General features: G+C 32.8%; 1 protein-coding gene across 1 annotated transcript; it reads left to right on the forward strand.

The window, feature by feature from the left end:
• The first annotated feature begins 20,908 nt into the window (after window positions 1–20,908).
• Window positions 20,909–22,649, forward strand: LOC124914230 (calmodulin-like). The gene is made up of 4 exons (XM_047454742.1): window positions 20,909–20,984; window positions 21,059–21,216; window positions 22,235–22,315; window positions 22,433–22,649. Exons 1-4 carry the CDS (start codon window positions 20,909–20,911, stop codon window positions 22,568–22,570), a joined length of 453 nt encoding a protein of 150 aa, XP_047310698.1. The 3' UTR covers window positions 22,571–22,649.
• Window positions 22,650–27,606: the final 4,957 nt, after the last annotated feature.

A 27,606-nucleotide genomic window follows, 5' to 3' on the forward strand; every position in this document is an offset into this window, starting at 1 on the left:
AGCAGCAGTCTGAAGAAGTGCGAGCAGATGCCTTACTTCAGTAGCCGTCTAAAGAAGCACTAGCATCAGCTTTTCTTCAGTAGCCGTCTGAAGAAATGTTTGCTTATCTGCATAGCTCATCAGCATAACTAATAGTAGCGTTCGTTATCAGCAGTCTGCCAAGTCAAATTTATATGACAAATATTCAATTGCCATGTATACTATTATTCCACTAGACCGCATTGTACCCTCTAGTACACCACGTTCTACCGAATATTCCGTAGTACAATTCGGTATGCCACAATCCAACAAATATATTTCGATGCATTCTATACCGTACACCTAGCATACATCAAACGGAAAGCTGCCGCATATCCAAGAATCAGATTCGACCGTTGCTACGACTTCAATATAAAAAAGCAGCAAAGTACAACAATGAATCTCTCCACACTAATCTCAAATCAATTGACTCTCTCTCTAGCTCATTTCTCTTAAGTGTATTTTATAATTCACTAAGTTAAGTTGATAGATAATCTACTTTACTACGTGATAGTTATTTTTAATGTGTTGTAAATTGAATAGAACGTTGTTTGTTCAACAGTGAGTGATAGTTAGAAGTTCAGAAGAGGCAGCTGTTAAGTCCTGAGTTCTATCTAGGTTTGTGTAGCCGCTATACAAATCAAAGTCTTCTAGTGAAATCCTTCTGGAAATAGAAGAAGGGGTGACGTAGGAGTTTTATCTCTGAACATCCATAAAACTCCTGTGTTATTTCATTTCTGCATTTAACAGATCATAATTTGCCGCTTCAAGTTTAGCAAGCATTTCTACACTTGAATTCGTTCAAGAGCTTGTGACAATTTGTGAAGAATAGAAACAGATTTTCATATCCAACAGGATTAAAATTGAATTGAAAGTGATAATTAGTACAAAAATATTAAACTCCTTCTATTGTTGTCATCGATCCTAACAAGTGGTATTAGAGCAAGGTTCTCTATTCTCAAGCATTTTCAGATATCAAAATCATGTCTATCTTAAACAAAATCCCAATGTTCTCGAATGAAGATTATGATGACTGAAAGATCAGGATGCAAGCTCATTTGGTCGCTCAAGATGATGTTATGTGGTAAGTCATCACTGATGGTCCAATGAAGATTATGAAGGTCAACATAGCCACAACTTCAACTGATGGTGTTCCTGAGATGAAGGAGAAACCAATATTTGAGTGAACTTCTGAAGATATGAGGAAGGTCAACCTCGACAATATGGTCAAAGACATTCTCTACAAGACGCTGGATAAGAATATGTTCAGAAAGATCAACTCATGCTTCACTGCCAAGGAAATTTGGGAGAAGCTGACTCAACTTTGTGAAGGCAATTACCAAACCAAAGAAAACAAGCTCATGGTTTCCACGCAGAAGTTTGACAGTATCAAGATGCGGCCTAGAGAGAAAATGACTGAATTCGATGAAAGATTCAGTAGCATTGTCATTGTACTCTCCACTCTGGGAAAGACATATAGAAATAGAGAGGTTTCCATTAAAGTCATGAGAGCTCTCTACCCAAAGAATGGGACATCAAGACGATGGCGATGAAGGAATCCAAAGATCTCAATAAGCTTGAGCTACATGACATGTTCGCCGATCTGAAAGCCTGTGAGTTTGAAATAAACTCAAAGAATGAAGAGGAACCATCCACATCCGTCTCAACAAAGGCGTTGGTGATTGCTGAAGAGCCACATGCCGCGACAACTACGAAGTCTGCTGAGTAGATCAGCAGCAATGCAATGTCACTCTTCATCAAGAAGTTTGGTAAATTCATGAAGAAGACTCATTCTAACTCTAACTCTGATAATAATAATTATAAGAATGTATCTAAAGTTAACTTTAAATGCTTTAACTGATACAAACCAGGTCACTTCAAGGTGGACTGCAGAAAGTCCAAGAGAGATGATAAGAAGCCTTATGATAAGAAGAACAATAAGAATCAAAAGGTTCTATTGGCTGAGGAAAGTAAGAGAAAGTGGGATGACAACGACTCAGATGACAGCTCATCAAGCGAAAGTGAGGATGAAGTCGTTAAATACTTCATGGCTGATGACAATGATGTATTTGACTTCTCCTCTAACGAGTTCACAAGAGATAACTTAACTACTTCACACAATGACATGGTGATTGAGTAGAAGAAGCTATTAGATTCTTTTAATGAAATAAATTAGAAAAATAAATCTGACAGCAATCCGTCATCTCAAAACACTAAACAAGAAGTTTTGAAAATAACTCAGCTCTCATCTAAGAATGAGAAGTTCAAAGAAATAATTCAAACTCTTTCTACTGAAAGCCAAAGGTTAAACTACGTGGTTAGTTCCTGGACAAAATTTGGAGACGTCGTCAGACTATTGATTAGTCAACAAAAGCATGTTGGATACAAATCCGGTTTAGGATTTGTTAATGGCGACCCGAATGAGTCCAACAAAAAGTTGAACCCAGTAAAAGGCGAGCTTAAACCCATAATTTTTGTCAAGGGAAATTTAACTGAAAGTGGAATTAATCACAACTATGATAACTTGACTTTAAAAGATGGACTTAAGTATGTTAAGCCAACTGACCAAAAGTCAAGCTGGCTTAAGCCCAATAAGAGGGCAGTCAATTGGTCTGGTAATCAAAATTTGATAGAAAGTCAAGAAGTTCTCTTCAATACTCATCTCCTAAGGTCAAGGGATCAACAACAGGAAAAAGACGTCTGTCAAACCTAAATCATTTGTTTTATTAATAACCTAAAATGGGAGATCCATAAAAAAACCCAAATATGGATCACAAGGGACTAATTAACCACGGACTCAAGTGAATATGGGTACTAAAGCTGTAAATATGTATATTTGTAGGTAAACGAGGACAGCTACCTGGAGGAGTCTGTTTGGTATCTAGACAGTGGCTGCTCTAGAAACATGATAGATAATAGCCAGCTGCTAACTGAAATAACGAAGTGCACAAGACATAAGATCTTCTATGACAATACCAGCGCTATCACGAACACATACAATCCGGTGTTGCCCAATTGGACGAAGCATATCAACATCCAACATCATTTCATTTGGGATCATATTGCTTAAAAGCATATTCGGATGGAATATGTGCCAACGGATCAACAAGTGGCCGACATCTTCACGAAACCACTTCCCAAGACTACGTTTTCTTACTTTAAAAATATTTTGGATCTTTTAGACTTAAAATAATTTAATTTAATATGAAAAAATTTAGGGGGAATTTGTTGATAAGCTGATAAGCCAGACGTGTTAAGACAGACGTCTCAAATTGTGTTGAAAGAACAGTCGTCTAACGACACTATACATCAGACGGGTTGTGACATAGCAGCTTGTAATTTCAGCATTGTCAGACGCTAAGTTGTTAGGCAGGCGTCTGTTGACAGATTTGTTGTTGTGAGTCAGTAGACGCCTTCAGATCAGATGTCTCACTAAGCTTAAATGCAAGATATGTAGACAGCATAGTAAGTCGGCTGTGTAAATGTACTTCAGACAATTCGTCTTAAGCCGAGTGGGACAACCGTCTTAATCTTATCAATACGCTATCGTTTTAATTCTTCTTTGGACAGTGAACGGTCACATTTTAAAAAGGAGAATGTTTTCCTCCATTTATTTTGAATTAGATTTCATAAGATAAATATTTGTTTTTTCAATTGAATTTATCTCATAAATATATTTTAAACAAATAACATGAAGACACATGTCTATCATGTCCTTAAATATGACCCACATGCATAGTTAATTAAAGTAATAGACGCATACCTTAATTAATGGTGTCTTTTAAGACACGCATTGGTTATAATCTATATAAAGGGTGCTCTGTACACCTAAGACGACTATCTCACTATGCCTTTGTGTTTTCAAACCCTAAAAACTTTTTTCCTTCTCTCTAGAATCCAGTGTTCTTCTTTATCGTCTAATCTCTAAACCCTGAAGATGACTTACTTCGCTCAAAATACAATGCAGGTGGACATTGAATCGGTTTATGCTTTGGGGATGCCCGTGATGATTGAGATGTTAAAAACCCTAGAGGCCTCCGATCTAAAGAAGTTTCTAGACGTTCCATTCACATTTCACGAGCCATAGATTCGTGAGTTCTTTCTGAATTCTAAGGTGGTTAAAGACATCGTTCAGGCGACGGTGAAGGGCTTTAAAGTTTTCATATCCGAAGATATATTCGCTCAACTGTTTGGGATTCCGATGGAAGGGCTTTCCACCTTCGATGAGATTTCGGTCGAGGACAAATCGGAAATGCAAATCGTCTTCTCAGATGTCTCAGGTCCCGTTGAGACTCATGGGAAGAAGAAGTTTCTCTAATCAGAGTTATGTCTCCTTAACGATATCATCTCCAAGTCTCTCCAAACAAGAGTAGGGTCGTTTGACACCTACACCGAGGAACAATTCGAAATCATGGTGATCATAACTAAGGGAGCAGCCATCAACTAGTTTTCCATTATTTTCTCCACTTTGTTGATGATGGTGTCTATGCTGAATAAGTAGAGTGTGGGCTTCTCTGTCCAACTAAGTAGGGTTCTTGAGCACCTGCAGGTGACCTTGGGAAAAGGTGTTAATGTTCATACCAGTAGGGTTATGACATGTAGCACTGTTGGCAACTACATTCTAAGGATGAAAGCGATTAAGGAGGCCAAGTCCAATTCATCTGTCCAACAATCATGTGGTCATTCGACTACTCTGTCCAATTTCCCAACCGCCTTTAGTCGTCCAACCCTAGTAAAGAGGAAGGAGTTGAGGGTGCAGGAGTCGACTGCAAATTACACCAGTTAGAAGCATGCTTCTATCGTAGAAACCGCTAAGGTTTCCTCTGATGCGGAGAAGGCCAGACAAGAGGAAACTCCTACTACAGAGGTGCCTCCATTGGTAGTCTTTGTTTTTCCTCCGACCGTAATTCCTATTGAGGTATCTACTGAGAAATAGTTTAAAGAATCAACATTTGTTGAGCCTGCTGGCTAGACTACTGATATACCTGCTACAGAGGCTTCTCCCAAGGTAATCTACGAACCTGCTCTGGCCAAGTGCCTACTAAAGTTCTCACTATGGAACCGATTGAAACACCAACTGATGTGTCAGTTGGTGATATTGTTGAAGAAAGGCCTATGAACGATTATGTTGCCTCTCCTATTGCTGAACCAATTGATGTGTCAATTGGTGTTTGTTGGGAAAAATTAAAAGTTAATTAACTTAGAAGAAATTGTTTGGAAAACTATGTAAAGAGTTAATTAACAGAAAAATGCTAAATATTAATCAATTGAGTTTTAATGATGTTTACATATAAACGAAGCTAAGTCATCTAATTGTTTCTATGCAGGTGCATTAGATCTACCTAACTTAGACGTGGTCTAAGCAGGCTAATTAGACGTGTTACATAGTTAGACATACTAGTCTAACAGATACGTAGTTAAATGTGTCAGTCTAACAGATAAGTAGTTAGACGTGCCAGTCTAACAGATACGTAGTTAGATGTGCCAGTCTAACAGATACGTAGTTAGATGTGTCAGTCTAACAGATACGTTGTTAGACGTGCCAGTCTAATAGATATGTAGTTAGACGTGTCAGTCTAATAAATACGTAGTTAGACGTGTCAGTTTAACAAATACGTAGTTAGACGTGTTAGTCTAACAGATACATAGTTAGACGTGCTAGTCTAACAAATACGTAGTTAGACGTGTCAGTTTAATAGATACGTAGTTAGACGTGTCAGTTTAACAGATATGTAGTTAGATTTGTCAGTCTAACAGATACGTAGTTAAACGTGTCAGTCTAATAGACACATAGTTAGACGTTGGCGTCTAACTCTTCCAGATTAGTCTGAAGTGATTCGAAGTTAGACGTTGTAGTCTAACTCCATTAGATGTGGTAGTCTAATGGAACTCGTTGTTAGACGATGGTGTCTAACTCCCTTAGACTTGACAGTCTAATGGAGCACGTCTAATGCCTCTCTTCAGTATCCATTTGAATTTAGCATACGTCTACTCACGATCAACTAGCTGTACGTTACTTTTACTCCACTTTCTCTTGCAGACCAGTACGCCAGCTATTTGCATTCAATGAATGAACGCCACGTACGCGAATATTTCTCCCACTACTTGTTCATTACAGGATAGTTGCAGAAGGATATCCGACGCACTACCATTCAGTACGGCCACGTATCATGAGCACATAGTATGATGTACTCTGTCCTTTAGGCGGCCATCCAATGGGCGTGTGCCACGTGTCCATAAAGAAGATTCGACTGTTGGTGTCCTTCTACTACAAATAGATGCTCAAGGACAACCGACGAATCTCTCGGTCTACCAGTTATTAAATTGAATTCTTCTTACTCATTTGCTCTTGAACTTACTGATTGTACATCATTTTCCAAGTTTAAGAGAGAATCAAAAACACTATTTAGCTGAGAGATATTCCGAACATATTATAAGTTGAACAGAGTTTGTTTTGTTCAACAAGGTGTTAGCTATTCAGTAAGTTTAGTAAAATCCTTCCAGTTGTTGGAAGAAGGGGTGACGTAGGAGAGTTAGCTCCAAACATCCATAAATAACTTGTTGTGTTCATTACTTTTAGTCATTACAATCTTATTGGTTTAAAGCTTCATACCCAAACAAACAGTTCTGCACTTGAATCGTTTTCAAGAGTTTGTGAAGGTTTGCGAAGAATAGAAAGTGATATTAATCCCTAACAGTATTTCTATCAATCTGTTTATCCGAAGTTGTTATGAATAGTCAGACCCTGTCTCTATTGGTTACATTGATCCTATCAATTGGTATTAGAGCCCTGTTTTCTATTCTTAAGCAACAAGAACCTGAATCATGTCGAAAGATGCTAGCTCCTCCAAGATTCCTATGTTTTTGAAAGAAAACTACATGGTGTGAAAGAAGAGAGTTCGTGCCCATCTTTCTTCCTTGCACGATGACATGTGGAGTGTTGTCACTGAAGGACCCATCAAGATCGACAAAGAAAAATCTGAGTGGACAAATGAAGATAAGAGGAAGAATAACCTCAACTACTTGGCCATGGAGTACATATCCCTTGACGATAGCATGTTCAACTACATCATATCTTGCGAGTCTCTCAAAGAAATTTGGGAAAGACTCACTCAACTTTGCGAAGGCAACGCACAAACCAAAGTGAATAAGATTACGATTGTCACCCAACAGTTTGACAACTTCAAGATGCGTCCAAAAGAGACGATAACTGAGTTTGATGCAAGATTCAGTCAGATTGTTACCACCATATCCATTCTAGGCAAGACCTACAACAATAGAGAGATTATTGTAAAGGTCATGCGAGCTTTGCCCAGGGAGTGGGACATCAAGACTATGGTGATGAGGGAGTCCAAAGACCTCAATAAGATGGAGCTCTTCGACTTGTTTACCGATCTAAGGCCTATGAGTTTTAGTTGAACTCAAGGAATGAAGAGGAGCACCCCACATCCGCCATCATTACCAAGGCTTTGGTGTCTTCTAAGGAGTCACCAGTTGCCAACAAAGAAAAGGCGTTTGCCCAGAAACTCAGCAGCGACGCAATGAAGAAGAGCATTCCTAACTCAAGCTCTTCAAATAATACCAATGATGATAAAGCTAAATAGAAAGCTAATGTTAAGTGTTTTAACTGTGGTATTCTAGGTCATTACAAGTCGGAGTGCAGAAAGCCGAAACATTATAAGAAGAGGAAAGACAATGAAGGCGAGCTGAAGGCCCTCATGGCGGCAGACAGCAAGGCCAAGTGGATTCAAAGCAACTCAGATTATTCATAATCCAGCGATAGTGATGATGAAGAGGTTGTTTGCTTCATGGCAAGAGAAGAGGAAGATTCTAAGGAATCTGAGGTATTGGATCTCTCTAGAAGACTTCTCACGAGATGAACTAATGGCTACATTAAGTGATATGGTCTCAGAGTATAAGAAGTTGTCAGAATCTCAAAACAAAACAAGCTTTGAATCTGAAAATGATGAACCACCTTTTTCTCAAACCTCCGAGCCAAAAGTTTTTGAAAACATGGATGAGCTTTCATCTGAGAATGAAATGCTCAAGGAAAAGATTAAAACCCTTTCTTCTGAAAACCAATGTTTAACTTATATTGTAAGATCTTGGACAAGGTCTGGAGAAGCTGTCAAATATAAGATTAGTCTATTGAGGCCTGCTGGATGTAAATCTGGTCTAGGATTTGATAGAATTGACTCAGACAAGTCCTATAAGAATTTAAACTCAACAACTGATAAACTTAAGTCAATAAGCTTTGTCAAAGGGAGTTTAACTGATACCGGAACTGATTCAAGCTGTGAGGATTTAACCTTAAAGGATGAGATAACTTATGTTCAACCAATAGTTAGCTAATTGAAACTTAAGTAAGATGCAGCTAGTAAATCTAGCAAACCAAAACCTGACAAGAAGTCAAGGAGTTTTAAAAGAAAATCATCCTTAAAAGTTAAGGGATCAGTGGCTAGAAGGAAGGCGTATGCTAAGTCAAAATCACATGCACTTATTGCAACACAGAATGAAAAATCCATAAAAATTACTCAAATATGGATTCCCAAGGGACTGTTTGATCGAGGACCCAAGTGAATGTGGGTACCAAAATTTATAAATATTTTCTTGTGTAGGTGATACAGGAAAGCTACAGGAAGGAAGATTGGAGGATAATCTTCTGAAGATTTGTTCTAGAGGATCAATAGTGGCTCATGCCACTTCAAAGGACAAAGTGTCTTCTTCCTTAAAAAAAAATTGGTCTTGAGGACCTCAAAACATTTGTTTATTCTTTTTATTCATGCATAAATTGAAAGGAAATTTTATTGTGTAAATAAAGATGTACGCAGATGAAAGCTTTAATCGGTCTATTAGACGAGGACGTCTAAAAGAAGAGCAAGTACTTAGACGTATACTTAATTACACAATCTAATGTGAAATGTCTTGGTGAAAAACCTACGCGGTTAGACGTCGAAGTCTAATAGACGTTCAAATGTTTATAAGACAAGAGTAGTTGGACGCTCACGTCTAACCAAACACACGTCTAATACGTATTGCTCATGCGTAATTAGACGTCTACGTCTAATAGACGATTAGACATCTATAAGACATGTGATTAGACGTCTGCATCTAATAGACTCATGCGTCTAACAAACACTCGGTCCACACATATTGTAGAAGTAAGTAAAACGTCCAACTACGTGTGCTATTAGACGCTTCATCTTCAGAACTAATTGAGGACAATTGTCCTTTATGCGATGTCATCTAACTTTTCCGCTCAAAATATTGAACAGACACTTCCTAGAAACCTAAAGACGCGTGTCTCTCAAGGATAAGGAAAATGACTGATATAGCCTTAAAATTAATGATCACTACCTTTGGGAAAAGGTGTCTAACATTAAATTGATGGGCCCTCCTTTTATCAAATATGACGGTTAAGCTATGCGACTGTTGGGATTCTATTTAAGGGCATCGTGCATGCGTCGAATGCCTTTTACGATCACTAATTTCTTAAGAAACCTAGTTTTCTCTAACTTCTCTCTAAGAAATCGTTTCATCTTCTTCATCTTTTCTCAAAATGGATAACAAGAAGATTACTCTTGGTCACTGCACTCTGTAGGTGGATTTCTCCTCGGTTTACACTTTCAATCAATAGGATGTGGTTGATATGTTCTGATCTTTGGAGTATTCCGGTCTCAGAAAGTATCTCGGCGGTCCGTTTATATTCTTGGAGAAGGAAGTTCGAGAGTTTTTCAAGTCGGCGGTATTGGTCGGAGAATCCATTACGGCGACTGTAAACGAAACGCCTTTATCTTTCAACGAATCGGCCTATGCGGAGTTCTTTGAACTTCCATCGGAGGGTCATAAGTTTAATCTTGCTTTACCAGCAGAAGCTATCACGGAGATGAAGACGGTTTTCTCAAACGACGGTTCTGTGATAAGGCTAAACGGGAAGAAGAAGGCTCTAAAGCCACATTTTATTCTCCTAAATGACATTGTAGCGAAGGCTCTCCCAGAGCAGGCACATTCGATTCATATAGTTAGGATCGCTTCGACTATATGACAGCCATCTCTTCAAAAGAATAAGGAGAGTGTAGGCTTCGCAGCCCAACTCAGTCGATTTCTAAAGTATTTAGGTATCCATATGGGCGAGGGTGATGCTATTAACCCGAGTCGCATATACACAAATTTCTCCGTGAAGAGTGCTCTTGCAAGAATGAAGCACTCAAAGGAGATGGGTTCTGGCTCTTCCAGCCAATAGATAGATGGTCAGTCGGTCACTCGTTCTAAAACACAGACTGCTTCTGTGATGTCTACGGGGGCAAAATGAACCAAATCTGTAATGGAGTCCGTGGCGAATACGAATAGCCAGAAGAGCTCCCAAAAGAAGGACTCTAGAGTAGTTGACTCCAGGGCAAGGAGAAATCTTCCTCCTATTGTCGTTGTTCTTATTTCATCTCTCTCTCCATCCCCCAACCCGTTGAAGAAACCGGCTAAGTCATATGGTCCTGTTGTAGATCAGAAGAAGGCTTCTAAAACATCCGGTGCGTCTAAGGCGTTTAAAAAGTCCAATAAGGTAAAATCCTCCTATCCTTTGTGTTATGTGCTCATTTGTGATGTTCCTATGACGGAACAAGCTGTAGGGCCGACTGTTGAGTTAGTCGGTCCAACTATTGAAAATGTTGACAGGGTTCCTTCGCCTGTCCGTCCCGAAGTGCCAGCGGTAGTTGTTGCTGCCAGTATTATTGAAACCCCCCACTGAAATAGAGCAGGTCATTGTTCCAACGGCAACTGTTGTTGTTCAGTCTGGAGAAATATGTCTTAGCCTAGACCTGCACCAATGAAGTTCACGAGACTCTCAAGAGAAGATAGCTCGTTGTAGCAATTGTTAGAGGGCGTGCTTTGTTCCCAATCCTTTGCCAAAAGGAGACAAACTATGACCCTCTTGAGAGAACGACCTGAGTAGATGGAAAAGTAAATAGCCGTCTACAATTAATCTTGGATTCATACAGCTCAACAACCCTGTCATTCATTCATGGCACGACATCATCCAAGATTGATAAACTTAAAAAGGAGATATCATTAACTGCGCTGAACAGCTCAGATGCCGAAGAGCAACAGTTGTTCATTGAAAAGTTACAGCCACCTCCTGCTAAGAAGTAGCCTCTTCCTGATGTAGATAAGTATTCCATTCCTGATGTTGAGGAGTTGTCTCAAGATGCCTCCCCTACTCAAGAAAAGGAGCCCTTCTCTTCTCCTGAATAGCCCATCTCCTCTGCGTCTGAGCAGAAGTCATTTACTTCAAAAAAGGAGTCATCTATAGTTATTGAGCGACATTCCTCGTCTACGTCTGAGAAGTAGCTATCTCATGTCGTTGTGTAGATCTCTTCAGACCAGGAGCAGCAGACGTCTGAAGAGAGGAGATCCTCCCTAAAATCCAAACGTTTAACCTCTTCATCATCCAAGAAATACCCCCTGCTAAATCTATGAACTCCGAAGAGGTGAAGGGATTTCTCAAGGATCTGTGCGAAGAGATTGAAGGAAAAGACGGTGAGTCTCGAGCAATGATGCAAGTGCCTCGAGTCTCATCTTCCAAAAGACATTCTAAGTCGTCTGTAATTGAGGTAAGTTTTCGAGCCTCACCTCTTCGCACCCTCCAAGTTGGTTCCCATCTTAATTATTCGGCTCCCACTTCCCCTGAGGATTTCTCTCGGGGAACAGTTGATCTCCGCAACTTTATCATTGAAGCTTTCGCGCCTATGCAGCAGAGTATTGCATCAATCATCGATGAGCTGGAGTTTCTGAGGGGGCAATCTGCTTCGAACTCTAAGGCAACAGCCGATGTTGCCTCGGCACAAGCAATTGCCCAGAAAGAAATATCAAGGACTTCTATCGAAGTGACGATCATTTGGGATGCATTGAACATGCTGAAATCTACCCTGCTCAAAACTGGCTTCGACCACCACGGTGATCTTGCTGGAAGAATTGATATTTTCGGCTATCAACTTCTCAAAATATCAAACCACCTCAAGATAGTAAAAGTTGAGCGCATTCAATATGTCGATGCAGCAGCCAAGCGCATTGAAGATGTTAGTGCCGCAACATATCCTATTGAAGCTGAAGTTGGTGATGATAATATTAAAAATGGGGAAGGTAGTGGTCGAGGGGGAAGGGAAAGTTGTGCTCGAGGTAGTCGAACTATGAGGAAGTCAGGCCGAGGAGGAGGTCGTGGAGGAGGAAGAAATCGAGGCTGGGAAAGATTTCTCTTCAACGATTAAAAGGTGGGAATCTCAAACTCTGTATATTATGTGTATTTCATATTTATATAAATATCTTATTCACTCAATTACTCTTTAATCTCATGTTTTTAACTTAGTTTTAACATCATCAAAAAGGGAGAAAATGTTAGATTAAGTTAAATAAAGAAAAGGGGAAAATTAATTAAAAGAAAAATATTTAGTTAAGGTGAAATAAGAAAGACATTTTAATTGATTAAAATGAACTTAGGTGAATAAAAATAAATTTAATCAATATGAAATAGTTTTAATGATGAATTAATATATGAATAAAACTAAGTTGTGCATATGTCTAATGCGCAGGTACAGTTCAAGAAGCGCGAGCAGACGTCTCTCTTCAACAGTAGTAGTCTAAAGAAGCGCAAGAAGACGCCTTGCTTCAGTAGTAGTCTGAAGAAGCGTGAGCAGACGCCTTGCTTCAGCAGTAGTCTAAAGAAGTGCGAACAGACATCTCTCTTCAGCATCGTGAGCAGACGTCTTGCTTTAGCAGCAGTCTGAAGAAGCGCGAGCAGACGCCTTTCTTCAGCAGCCGTCTGAAGAAGCGCTAGTAGAAGCCTTTCTTCAGCAGTCGTCTAAAGAAACGCTTTCTTATCTGCAAAGCTCATCAACATAACGAGCAACAATGTTCGTTATCATCAGTCTGCCAAGTCAACTTTATACGACAAATGTTCAACTACCACATACGTTATTATTCCACTAGCCCGCACTGTACCTTTCAGTACATCATGTTCTACCAAATATCCTGTAGTACAATCCGGTACGCCACGATCCAACGAACATATTCCGATGCGTTCAATCCCGTACACCTAACGTACATCAAAAAAAAAATTGTCACGTATCCAAGAATCAAATTTGACCGCTGCTATGACTTTAATATAAAAGAGTAGCAGAGCACAACGGAGAATCTCTCCACGCGAATCTCAAATCAATTCTCTCTCTCTAGATCATTTCTCTTAAGTGTATTCTGTAATTCACTACGTTAAGTTGTGAGATAATCTACTGTACTACATGATAGTTATTTTCAGTGTGTTATAAGTTGAACAAAACGTTGTATGTTCAATAGTGAGTGACAGTTAGGAGTTCAGAACAGACAGTTGTTAAGTCTTGAGTTCTGAATGGGTTTGTGTAAACATTATCTCCGAACATCCATAAAACTACTGTGTTATTTCATTTCTACATCTAATAGATCGTAATCTGCCACTTCAAATATAGTAATCATTTCCGCACATGAATTCGTTCAAGAGCTTGTGATGATTTGTGAAGAATAGAACCAGATTTTCATCTCTAACAAGATTAAAATCGATTTGAAAGTGATAATTAGTACAATAATATTCAAACCCCCTTCTATTATTGTCATTGATCCTAACAATGTTTATATACAACTCTATGTTTGTTTAATCGAATCACAAAAGGAGATGCACATTCCCTAAGATTCATTTCATGTGCATTGCATTTGTAATTTGTTACATATATAAACCCCGACTTCTTTCTCTTCGCAATAGTCCACGACTGTGATAAGCCGACATGGCCCCAAGAAAGAGATATCCAAAAACCAGACATTTTACACTCCACCAGATGGTCGAAGAACCCTCTGTACATGAATCAGTTTCAACGGTCGAGTTTAGAGAAATGAAGGAAACTCTACAACATGTAATGGAGTAACTCGCATTGATCACAACTTCTATAGCTAATCAGCAAATTCCGTTTACATCCCAGAATATCTTTCATTCTCCTCGTTTTCCTAACCTGAAAATCTCAGTTATGTTCACTCCAATTAACCCATGTCCTACTGGTCAAAAGCTCAAGAAAAAGTCTCTCTCTACGAAGACTCCGAAAAGAATATCGACCAACTTACACTAGTATAACGTGAGGAAGTAATCAACCCGCCGGGTCCATAGGAAAATCAAATTTCAACGGTTGACCAACCACCACTAATAGAATATGAACGCCAAATGGTTCAAGTTCAAGAAATGTAGGAAAAAATGCAAGCCCAATTAAACAAGTTAGCTAAGGGAAAAAGCATTAAAGAACACCATGGTTGGAAGGACGCTATAAAAATTATTGAACGAGCAGTTATGCCAATAGGTGTCAAACTTCAGCTCTCTTTAATTACATATGAAAAAGCAATATGTCTGTCTTTTTCAAAATGTACGCTTTCACAATGACCCCATTGCGACTTGGAGAACCAACTATTCTCTACCCATTCCCCTAGTATCTTGACGATGCTGCTCTGCACTAGTATCACCACCAAAAATGGTTTATCTACAAAGCATAGAAGAATTGACTATAGTGTTCATAGAACGCTTCTCAATGCATCTCAACCTCAAATGACCAGAAAAGAGGTTGAAAAAATCAAATATGGAGAAAATGAGAAATTATCTGTGTTTATCGAATGATGGAAAGTGTTTGCCGAGGAAATCGATTCCCCTCCCCCACCCCGAGCGAACAACATCAAATCGACATGATCTTGGAAAATGTTAATGGACGATATTCTGTTAGACTCGCCGTCAAAACTTTCCAAACTATACATTTTGTTACTCACCGTCAAAACTTTCCAAACTATGAAGAAATTGCTTAAAACTTGAATTAACCTCGATGACGCTATCGAGAAGGAAGGAAAAGAGGGAAAAGTATTCAAAGTTACCCCACCTTCAAGTCGTTTACCAAGAAAGTAAAAGACCCAAGTACACTAGGTAACTACTGCCTAGCAGGAGCAATCGCCTTAAAAGACGAGCCCAAGTAAGTCTCCACTGCCCAAAGTACATACAACTACTCCTACCAAGGGCACACCTTCAAAGGAACATAAACTCTTATAGTCTTGACGACCTAGGGATGCCTTTTAAGTCAAGTGATGAAGATTCTTCAAGAGAAGAATCTCGTCAAACCACTTTCCCCAAGAATAGACAGACCTTTCTTGGGAAAGTATGAGAACACTTGGTGTGACTATCATCAAACAAAAGTCCACACTACTGACAGTTATAGTGCCCTCAAACACTTGTTTCAAGACTTGATCGATCAAATCGTGATCACCAAGCTGGAAATAGCAAAGAATCCGCTACTGGATCACAAAGTCAATATGTTCACCACTAACGAAGCATCTCTAGACTACAATGTGTTACTGGACCTAATCTATGACACTGAAATGGAGATCAACATGATTGATCTCTGTCCCAAAGAAAAGTCTAAAGCATGTGCCGGTGAGACTTCTGAATTGTGGAAGTCAAACACAACCGCACGCATCTATGCCCCAATTGACATCGCGACGAAGCGTGGTTGAACGGATTTCTAACCCAGTTTCATGAAAACCATATTGGCCAATGTGTCATCCACCTCCCAGCATCCTGTTGGAACTAGAAGGGAGGATGGGCCCATAGCTCTTAACCCAAGAGACAGTCTCCCCAATCAATTGAAAAGGACAAATGCTAATATTTCTATCTAGGAAATCCTGATGTACTCTATCGAGTACAGGAAAGCATTCATCAATTAGTTAAGCAAGGCTAACGTCTCTATCAAGACTGCCTCTCAAGAAGTAATAGGGATCATATCCACTAGTTCGCAACACAATGTGATTAGATTCAAAGATAAGGATCTCCCATCAGCTAAAACAAATTATGACAAAGCCCTCTACATTTCTATTTAAATGGAGGAAAAGATCGTTCCAATGGTCTTTATAGACAATGGATCCGCTCCCAACATATGTCCTTGGAGGACTCTTCAGTAATGATTTGCGAAGCTTGAAAATACTTTTTTTCTCTTTTAAATAAACATCTAAAAAATACTCACTTTCAAGCATATCAAACACAACCTTAATGAAATATGTGATTAAATTTCAGGTTAATCATAATCTTATGTAAGATGTTGATAGTGTTGGCTTCAATGTTAAGGTGAACGTAAATTTACATATGTTAATGTGAAATCATATATATGCTTATGTAAGATGTTGATAGTCTTGGCTTCAATGTTAAGGTGAACTTAAATTTACATATGTTAATGTGAAATCATATATGTATATGTTAATGCTGTAAGAAAAATCAATTTATAATAATATGTTTAATAAATAAATTATATAGTAAATCTAATTAGTTATGTTGTTAAATGTATAGAGATTTGCAAAAATAAAGATATAACAATTATTAAAGTTTTGGAAATCTCGATTGAGTGAAGATTATACATAGCAATGGATGGTGTGAAGCATCAAATATTTTGAATGATATTTAATATTTTTGAAACTTAACTACTTGATTGATTTGTTTTACAAATGTATTTTACAAATATGTATTGAATTTTGTTAGTTTAAAATGAATTCATCATATAATTTATGTTTGTTTTGGTTATTATTATTATATATATATTAAACAGGGAATTATTTGAAAATGGATAGAATTGAATTAGTAATATTAATTTTAAAATAATGGGTAAAAAGTTGCAAAAAAATTTTGCAAATTTAATACAAAATTTTAAAAAATATTATACAGAAACTATACCAATCTTGTATTCTAAATAATACAAATAAAGTTATAGAAGTGATTGTTGCAAAGTTATGTATAAGGTACTTGCATTCATAGTTGCATAATTATGCGCCGAATATATTGCAGTATTATCAATTATATATAATTTTATGTTTGAACATTGTGAAAAGAGTTGCAGGTCAATTATATAAATATAATGCAAATGATAATGCTGTAATATAAAAAAATATATATACACAACCAAATATTGCAAATAAATTTACAAATAGATTTTCAATAATAATGTAAATTATAAATATAGATATTGCGAAAAATATTACGTTATGTAATTTTAAAAGGTTTATGTTAAATATATTTTTATTGAATATAGTATAGATATTGTTGCTTAAAATAAGAAAATTTTATTATTTCATTTTCATATATTCATTATACTTGGTATTGTAAAATATATTGTATTACGTGATTTTATAAGATATTATAGTTTATATTGAATATATTTTTATTATTGGGTAGATTTATCGTATTTCAATTTTATTACAAAATAGTGAGTTTATTAATAAAAACAATATTGCAAAACTTATTGCATATTTATATTAACCATGATTATTAGAGTTTGAGATAAAAGTGATTGTTTGCATCACATTTGGGTTAAGTGCAAATATTGTTGAAATAATTGTTATATAAAATATTGTAGTCATGGTTGTGAGTGTCATGCTAATTCTTCTAAAAAAATAAAAATTATAACTAGGTTATTTGGAATGTGTGAAGAGTGCTTTAGATTTAGTTGTGAATGTCGTAAATATTGTTAAAGACAAATTTATTAAAAAATAATATTGATAACGCAATTGTTTGAAAACGACATTTTTGTTTAGTGTAATGCAAACAAAAAGTTGCTATTTAAATTTAAATACATAAAGAGGTAATAAAATTATGATGTACGTTTAGCCTTCGTTTGGTTGGAGATACAACACTGTATATATAGTATAATAATAACTACAGTAAATTTAAGTTATTGTTTGGTTATAAAATATTATATATACAGTGATGTTAAAGGTACAATTTATCCCTTAAATGGGGTATAAAATTGTAACAAGTATAGTTAGGTATAAAATTGTCTATTTTTTTTCTTCCTTTTTTAACCCTATTAATTTCTATTTTTTCTCACATCCTATATTTAAATCATTCTTCTTATTTTAAACTAAGTTCTTCACTGCATTTTTTTATTTATAAGTTTAAAAACCGTCTTTAGTTAATTTTATTTTCAGCTTGAATAAATTCTTATTTTCATCAGTATAGAAGGTACCAAAATTCTTCTCAGGTTTATTTTGTTATTATATATTTAATAATATTAATTATTCATAAATATGTATTTAATTATAGGATTTAAAATATAATATATATATATATATAGCATTATTATTTATTTATGTTTAAAAATATTTATATGATATTTAATTATTTTTTATTAGATTAAATAGAATTAATAAGAAATATTAAAATAATTTATATAAATACAAAGATAAAATAGTCTTTTACTCTTTTTAATACTTTATTATATCATAAACAAAACACAAAATTATAAAACCTATATAATTTATACCTCATTTATTATTTCAACCAAACACTAATCATCTATATAATTTATATTTCTTAATACCCCTATATAAATTATATTTCCTTACATCTTATACCTATATAACTAATAACATGTACCAACGATACTTTATTATCATTATATTTACAACATTCTTTCTATACCCTAAATTTATAACAGAAGTTGTGTAAAAAATAATAATATCAATGCCCTAATATAATCCAAAAACAAGTGTTCGTTTAAGATAAAGCCTGTCATTCAAAAATATGTTAAATATGATTAGGGGTGTCGGTAACCTTAATTTTTTATTCATACTTTATACCTTACCGAAAGTTTCGATATATAAAATTTATACTTTTATATTAGCTTGATTTCGGTATACCTTGATTTCGGTATACCTTGATTTCGGTTTAACTTAATTTCGGTATGATATTGATATTATACATTTAATACCTAAAAATATAATAACTTAAAAAAACTAATTTAATATAGTTAATACATAAACGTTACATAAAATTAAAAATTAAATAAATTTATAGAAAATAAAATATCTTTTTTAAAATTTAAATTTTTTAAAAACTTCCTAATGTTAAAAATTAAATTTAGTTACAAAATGAAAATTATCAAGAATAAACATAAGAATAAACATAAGTATAATCTTTATGTTAGACTAAAGTAGATATCAGAGAGAGATTCAGAACGTTCTTCAATCAATCAATTTGTATCTGTATTTTTTTGTATTTTTTTATAAGTGATAATACAATTAATGTTAGATAATAATAATAAATATTAGTTAATTTAGGACTCAAATTACTCCTAAAAATATCAACTATATTTTACCTAAGCTAAAATTAAACAAACTCACTAACAATTATTAAGGATGAGAATGCAAAAATATCATTGACAATAATTGAAAGGATTAAGGTACTTAGTTTTCACTCAATTTCATTATTTCAAGAGATTGAAACTTTGGTTAGATCTTTTTTCAATCTTATCTCCAATGTAGAGATGGTATATATTGAATAATATTAAAGTAGTAATTATATTTTATTTTTTAAAAATTATGTTTTTATAATTAAATTAATATTAAATTTATCTATTTCCTTAAATATTATATATATTAATATATAAATATTATTTCGGTATTTTGGGATATATCTCGATATATCAAAATTTTGAAAATCTCGTACATTTACTTTATAAATAATTTTTGTATTGGTACCATACTTTACATCTTTTAGGTATACCTTAAAAATTAATATTTTTGATGTATTACGATACACCTATAATATTGGTAATTTTTCTCATTCCTAAATATGATTGTATATACAATATATTATTCTAAAAGTTACTGTAAAAAAATTAATAAACTTATTCTAATAAAAAATATTTTTTTAATATATTGTTATTTAAAATTATATATATAAACTTACAACGATTGATCATATTAAAATATTTCAAAAAAAAATTATTATCTCAAAATATATAATTCTAAATTTTTATTATTTTTGTGATTTGATTGGATATTTATATAATAAATATTTAAATAATTATTCTAAATAAAAAAATTTATAAATAGATTTATACATAAATTAAAACTTTTAATCTTATTAAAAAAATAAAATTACTGTTAAAAATTATTTAATTTAAAATTATCATTAATTTTAACACTTATAAATAATATATATATATAAATTAAAATTATTAATTTTATTAAAAAATTTAAAAAAAAAAAAACAAATTATCATTTCAAAACACTTTATTACATTTTTTATAATAAAACTTAATCAACTAAAGTTATTATTAATTTATATAGAATTATATTACATACATATATTAATAATAGTATTTAATTAAGCAATTAATTAAATTAGCTATTATATATATATATATATATATATAACATTATATTATTAACGGTGGTGTTTATGTGTTACTGATCATTAATAATATTAACTAATGTATATATAATAAATCATGAAATGGCCATATCATTAATAATATTAACTAATGTATATATAATAAATCATGAAAATGCCATATTTTGCTCTCAAACCGATTCGTCAACTCTATCTATTTTAAAATAAAATATTTTGAATAATATAAATTTAATAATGTAATTTATGTGGAATTAATAAGAGATAATGTCAAAATTTAATTACATGTAAATTTTAAGTAATTGGATTAATTAAATATAAACATTTATAAACAAATAATCTAAATAGTGAATTATCATGCTTATCTAATTTTAAAGTCTCATTATATTATTTACTGAAAAAGGAATTTGGGGACACATTTAATATAATAAAATTTTTGATGGTTGAAAATGTACAACCATGAATCTTAATGACCCTTAACATTAATTCATCATGAAGGGTGTGGGTGTGGGGGTGTTCATATTTTGCTTTTCATATTCCAAGAATCTTATTCACCAACTTTACTCTCTCTCTCTCTCCTCCCATATGTATATATATATAATATATTGTTTAGAACATAACATAAATCGGCACAGAGCGGCGGGCAATTTGAAGAACAATCGCGCGTTTATGATGACAGATGTGTTGACAGATGAATTGATAGAACAGTTTAAGGATGCGTTTTCATTAATCGACAGAGATTGCGACGGTGAGTTATATATGTTATTCTTGTTTATGTATTTGTTTGTTACTTAATTTGTTTTAGCGATTGGATGAACGCAGGAGTAATAACGATATCGGATCTTTCAGAAACGTTCAAATCCTTCAATGAAAATCCAACTAAGGAACAGATACAAGATATGATCAATGTAATTGATACCGATGGAGATGGGGTCATTAATTTTGATGATTTCTTAATCGTCATGTCCAACAAAACCAAGGTGTTACTATAACATGTTTTTTTTTTGTTTATATTCATAACTTTTGATTTATTTAACTTAATTGTTTTATAATGTTTTGTATATATATGGCATGAGGGAGTATCTGTTTAGCTATATATATCTAGACATATTTATTTTTTAAAATTAATATTTTATCACCATCAAATTTTATTTTTTTTCAAATTGTCTATTGAAATTTTTTAGGTAAGAAGCTAATGAAAATATTGATTTTTTGATAAAATTTTAAAATAATGTTATAGATAAAAGAAAATTGATCAATTTTGTATACTAGAGCTTGTTTGATGTTGGTTATTTGAAGGTTTTTAGATTTTAATAAAAAAAAATTAAATTATTTGAAATTTTAATTGATAGAATTACTATAATATCAATTTTATATTTAAAAGTAAGAGTTTCATTTTGAATTTATTATAAAATTTAACCAAAATCAAACATTATTTCATCAAATGTATTATAATCACATCAATCGATTTATTAATTAAAATACTAAAATATTCTTTATTTAAAAAAAAAAATGTTAATCACCTTCTCAAAATAGAGCTACCAACAATTTTTTTTAAATAAACTAAGTTTTATTTTAAAAAAAAACTACCCACCAAGTTTTAAATGTATTTTTGTTGATAAAATGAGTAATTTGATTATTATAGAGTGATGTGATAGAGAGATTGTTTGTAAAAATTGAATAAAATCTTTAAAAAAATAATTCCAATAAAATCATATCAAACAAGCTTTAAATATGTTTTTGTTTTGATTTTTGAAAAAAAAAATCTTCAAATCAAATAAGCTAATGTTCAGATTTTGTCTTGTCTTCACTTTAATATCTTGTATTTGGGTAATCACAACCTTTGCTATGTGTTAATTTATACCAACTTTAAGTAAATAAAAGATAAGACAATGAATTGATTTGGTTTATTGACAAAATTAGTAAATAAATGAAATTGGTATATTATACTTCTTCTTCTTCAAGTATGCTTAAGAAATTATTGAATGTTTTTTACAGGTTAATGGAATAGAAGATGAAATAAAGGAAGCATTTAAAGTATTTGATCGAGATCAAGATGGATTCTTATCAGCAGATGATGTTCATTTTCTCTCTTTCTCTGTATCTCATTCAATATTATGCTTGCATGCTTCAATTTTTCATTTGGGCAAAAAGAAAATAAATATTAGCCATGAATTTATACTTTTATTTTTGCAGGTGAAAGAAGTGATGATGAAATATGGAGAAAAGATAACAGATGAAGAAGCAGTTGAGATCATTAGTGAATTGGATCTTGATGGGGATGGACTACTTAGTTTTGATGACTTTGTAAGGGTGATGATGATGACTACATAATTACATCACAATTGTAATTATATTATATTGTTCAATGGATTTTGATTAAACAAAAAGGTATACTAGATTATGTGTGAACTTCAAATTGATATTCAAATTTAATTTTCAAGAGAATTAGAATAAGTTTTTTTAATATATATATATCATATAAGTCAAACATTGATAGTGTTAGAAAATTTATTTAAAGAGGTAAAAAGTAAATCATTAATTCTTCATAAATTGGAGGGATTGATTTTAAGGTCCCCAAATTATGTTGATTAATTATTGTCTGTTTGTTGAGTTCTACAGACATCACTTCAAGGGAGGACCATTGGTGATTACAAATTTTTGGGTATAGGTAACCTGACCCAATCGAACCAAACCGAACTGAATTCGAACTCATCTTAAAATTTCGGATATATAAGTGATCCAAAATTTTGGTATTACCCGATCAATACCTGATATATTATAAGAATCAAAATTTTACAAGGATTGCGAAAATTGTTAGAAAAGCTTAAGAATCAGATTGAAACAATAGAGAAATTGCAAAATATACAAATGTAAAAACCCGATGCTATTATTTTCTTTTTGTTCGACTATTTATAATGGCACAAAATAAATAAAGTCCCAGTTAATTAACTGTTTTGATAACAATCTAACTTATATAGAGCACTTATTCTACTAACTGTTAATTAATTGACTATTAACAATATAAATTATTAATTACTCTGTTTTTAATAATTTATTTACAACTAAGAATTCAAGCTTTATTTCTTCACTCTCCCTCGAGATAAAAATCTTGAATTTGTTGAGTTTCAAATATATCTACATTTTGAATATTAGATAAAACATTCTTTATATTTATTTCTTATCCATCACAACCAATACCAATATGTTTATTCGCTCATGAAACACTGGATTTTGTGTAATATGTATCGCTGTCTTGTTATCACAATAGAGAACAATTGACAATTGAACCATCGTAATTCTCATATGTAATGGACGTGCTTCTATATTCAGCCTAAGCTGAAAACCTAAAAACAGTGTTATTTCTTTGTTTTTCAAGCTATTAAGGCATTTTCAATATAAACGCAATATCCTTTAAGAGATTTTATAGAATCAATGCATGATGCCCAATCACTATGGTAAAATTATTTGTTGGTGAATAGAACAAACCTAAGGATATTGTTCCTTTCAAATATTTAAGTACCTAAATTACAGTATTATAATAACACTAAAAAGGTTTGTTAATATATTGACTTAAAATTAATACAATAATCTCATAATCAATTTTCTATATTGCTCACAATCAGAAATAACATCACCAATTGGTTCTGTAGACAATTTAAGTCCTTTTGTCATTGGAGTAAAGCTTGATTTAGCACCCATTAAACCAAAATATGAAACCAGGTCAAGAATGTATATATTTTCTTTGGTTAATGTAATTCCCTGTACATTATTTCAAGACCTAAAACATATTTAGCCAACCCAGATCTTGAATTGAGAATCTATTATGAATAATTTCTATAACATCATTGATATATTTCAATGAACTACCAACAAATAGAATAGCATCACTTAATAAACAAATAATGGTCATTTTCAGATTGAACAAACCAATATTAATAAGAATATTAGAGATCTGTAAATGACACTATCTATATGATTCTTTTAAACCATATAATTTTTTTAAAAGGGAATTACATGTTAATTCATTAGGTATTTTCATATATAAATCTTCTTCTAAGAAAACATGCAAAAAAAAACATTATTTACATCAAATTGATTTAGATGTCATTTCTTTGTAGCTATAAATGCTAACAGTCTTTTTTTTCTTTAGGCACTTCAGTTAATGTCCATGTTTGATTTTGATTTTGATTTTGATTTAAAGCTTTCAATTCTTCACCATTGCCTTAATTAACCCACTCCGGGTGTAAGACAACTTTCTTAGTTCATAAATATGATCACTATTACCAAGAAATTCTAGATATTCTTAATCAATACATGTAGAAAAAAATGGGAAAGACTGGTGTATAAATTGTTCTTTGTCTTTCATTTGTTTCTACCTGACTTGCATCCAGGCCGTCTCGTTCATTTTTTGGGCTCGATTTCAAAAATCTAATTAAATTTTTGAGTCATTGTTGAGAGAATGATTTGAGAGACGAGTAGAAAGAAACATAAAACCTAATTTTTTTTATAGTATTGCATAAAAAAAAATTGGGCCTTCTTAATTTTGGGACCCTGAGCGGTGGTCCATCTTGCCCACCCTAATAGACGGCTTGCTTACAACATAGTATTTCATTCAAGTTGGTTTATTAGAACATTTAGAACTTCCATAATTTGGTTCATTTTGAATAGTAAGAGGTTCAACTAAAAGATTTCTTCACATTGTGTAACATTTGGTTGAAATACCAAATATGGAAAATAACTTTCTTTCTTATTTTGTTCTCGAAACTTCAACATTCTCATGATCCAAAGTAATATCATCACCATATGAAGTTTTTGTTTTATCATAAAAATAAGGCATATCACATGACTTATATTCTTAATTTTCTTTTGATGTTTTATTTATTTCATTTGTGATGTAAATATCTTTCTGAAAGATTGATTATATCTCTCTAATAATACATACAATTTCATTATCAATATCATATACTGTTACTAGCCTTTTTGTTTAAAGGATGTTCTAGAAATATGCATTTATTATCTCTAATAACAAATTTTGATTTAAATGGCAAATTATTTGTTTTATAGAAATGCATCCAAAAACTCTAAAAATTTTATATTCTAGTTTTTGTCCACATAACATTTCAAGTGGTGTTTTACCATTTAAGACATAAGAATAAGTTTTACTAATCGAATATGTTGCCAGGACAAAATTTAGATTCTAATTTTGACTTTATCGTTAAAGAACTTCAACTTGTATTAAATATTTATGTTTCTTTCAACCACACTATTTTATTGTGGTGAATAAGAACAAGTAGTTTTATATGTATGACTCCTAATAATTAAATAAATTTAAACATTTTCTATTTAAAAATTCAGTCCATCGTGGTTCTAATAATCTTAATTTTAGTTTTATATTGATTTTTAACATAATACATGAAACTCTAAAGTTTATCATTCACATGAAATCTTATTAGAAATTAAAAAAATTCAGGTATATTTAGAAAAGTCATCAACAATTGTTAACATGTATGTATGGTAATCTTAAATCAACTTTTCTTGATATGATCTCCATAAGTCAACGTGTATTAATTCAATAACCTTTTTAGTTTTAGAATCACTCTTAAGGTATTCTATGCATTTTGCAAGTGAACATGTAGAACAGTTTTATTAACATAATCTGGAAAAATATATTTTATTACCCTAACTGATAGGGTGTCCAAGTCTCTCGTGAACTAAAGAGAAATCAAATAGAATTCAAATGGAAAAATTTAACATTATTCAAAGATGAACTATCTTCAAAGAAATACATATTTTCAATCATTTTCCTAAAAATGATCTGGACCTCTTTTATAGGGAAATTTGACGAAATGATCTTAAAGATGACTTTATTTTATTTTTTGACCAGCACTGGTGACACTTTTATATTTTTTAACGAAATTGCCCCCGTCGCGAGACGCAACCGGATGCTATGTGAAAAGTCGACAATGCCTTGTGAAAAGTCTACAATCGCGATACGCAACCCTGTTCGCGAGACGCAATTTTCGCGAATGCCGAATCCGTCTCGCGATTATAGACTTTTCACAGCGGGGCATTTTCGTCCAAAAAAAAGTATTACCAGCGCATTCGGTAAAAAAATCAAATAAAAAATCTTTACAGTCATCCAGTCAAATTTCTACCTTTTACAAGGTCATGCAAAATACAGTTTAATTATGTGAAAAAGACAATATTTAAAAGAAAGTGCATATAAGACATCATTTAATTTAAAATTATAAAAAAAAAATCACTGTTACTATCTATATATATATATATATAATGATGCTTAATTTTTAAAGTGTCCGGATTGTCGGGTCGAGAGCTGTGCTTAATTTGAATACTTGGGGTCGGATTATGGGTTGACCCGTTTTTAAATTTAAAACGGTTAAAAATAAAATTAAAAATACTAGAGGTATGTTTTGAACTTGCAACCTAACAAAACAAGTACAACTCTTTAACCAACTAGGCTACAAAAACTTTATATTTTAAATTCAACACCAAATTTGATAAACGTGGAACGTTTTAATATTAATATAAGTTCAACTTTTTAACTAACTAATATATATATATATAATGATACTTAATTTTTAAAATGTCCGGATTGCCGGGTCGAGAGCTGTGGTTAATTTGGATACTTGGGTCGGATTGTGGATTGACCCGTTTTTAAATTTAAACCGGTTAAAAATAAAATTAAAAATGCTAGAGGTATTTTTCGAACTTGCAACCTAACAAAACAAGTACAACTCTTTAACCAACTAGGGTACAAAGATTTTATATTTTAAATTCAACACAAAATTTGATAAACGCGGGACGTTTTAATATTAATATAAGTTCAACTTTTTAACCAACTAATATATAATAATGTTGAGTAAATGGATACTTGGGTCGGATTGTGGGTTGACCCACCCATAAACATAAAACGGTTGAAAATAAAATAAAAAATGTTATCCGTAATTTTTTTTCACGGTTTTTATATTATTACTCGTGCAAATGCACGGGCTAAATGCTAGTTTTATTAATATTTCTACTTCATCCATCTACCAAATACAAAATCATAAGGTAATTCTAATTTTCTAAGATTAATGAACATGCCTATGTCATTACATATATGACAGTCCAGAATCAATTAGCAAGGCCAAGGCCCAAGGCTATTACCCTCCTCCATACCATTTATTAGACATACTTATGTGTTCATTAATGCTTAAGTTATAATCAAATAGACTGAATTTAAACTTATGAAGGTAAGATGACTTATTCTAACTTCTTTCATATTCTTAAGGAACTGCTTATACATCTTGTATTCCATCATGGTCATATCTTCTACATCTTCCATTTCAGTTGTTGTATTCACTACA

Source organism: Impatiens glandulifera, chromosome 1 (genome assembly GCF_907164915.1).
Source record: "Impatiens glandulifera chromosome 1, dImpGla2.1, whole genome shotgun sequence".
Taxonomy (NCBI): domain Eukaryota; kingdom Viridiplantae; phylum Streptophyta; class Magnoliopsida; order Ericales; family Balsaminaceae; genus Impatiens; species Impatiens glandulifera.

Excerpts from the sequence above, each read along its gene's own strand:
- LOC124914230 (XM_047454742.1), top strand. The coding sequence starts at position 20,909 with ATGACAGATGTGTTGACAGATGAATTGATAGAACAGTTTAAGGATGCG. Across the intron at positions 21,217-22,234 it reads TCATGTCCAACAAAACCAAG|GTTAATGGAATAGAAGATGA; the intron begins GTGTTACTATAA and ends TGTTTTTTACAG. Across the intron at positions 22,316-22,432 it reads GATTCTTATCAGCAGATGAT|GTGAAAGAAGTGATGATGAA; the intron begins GTTCATTTTCTC and ends TTATTTTTGCAG.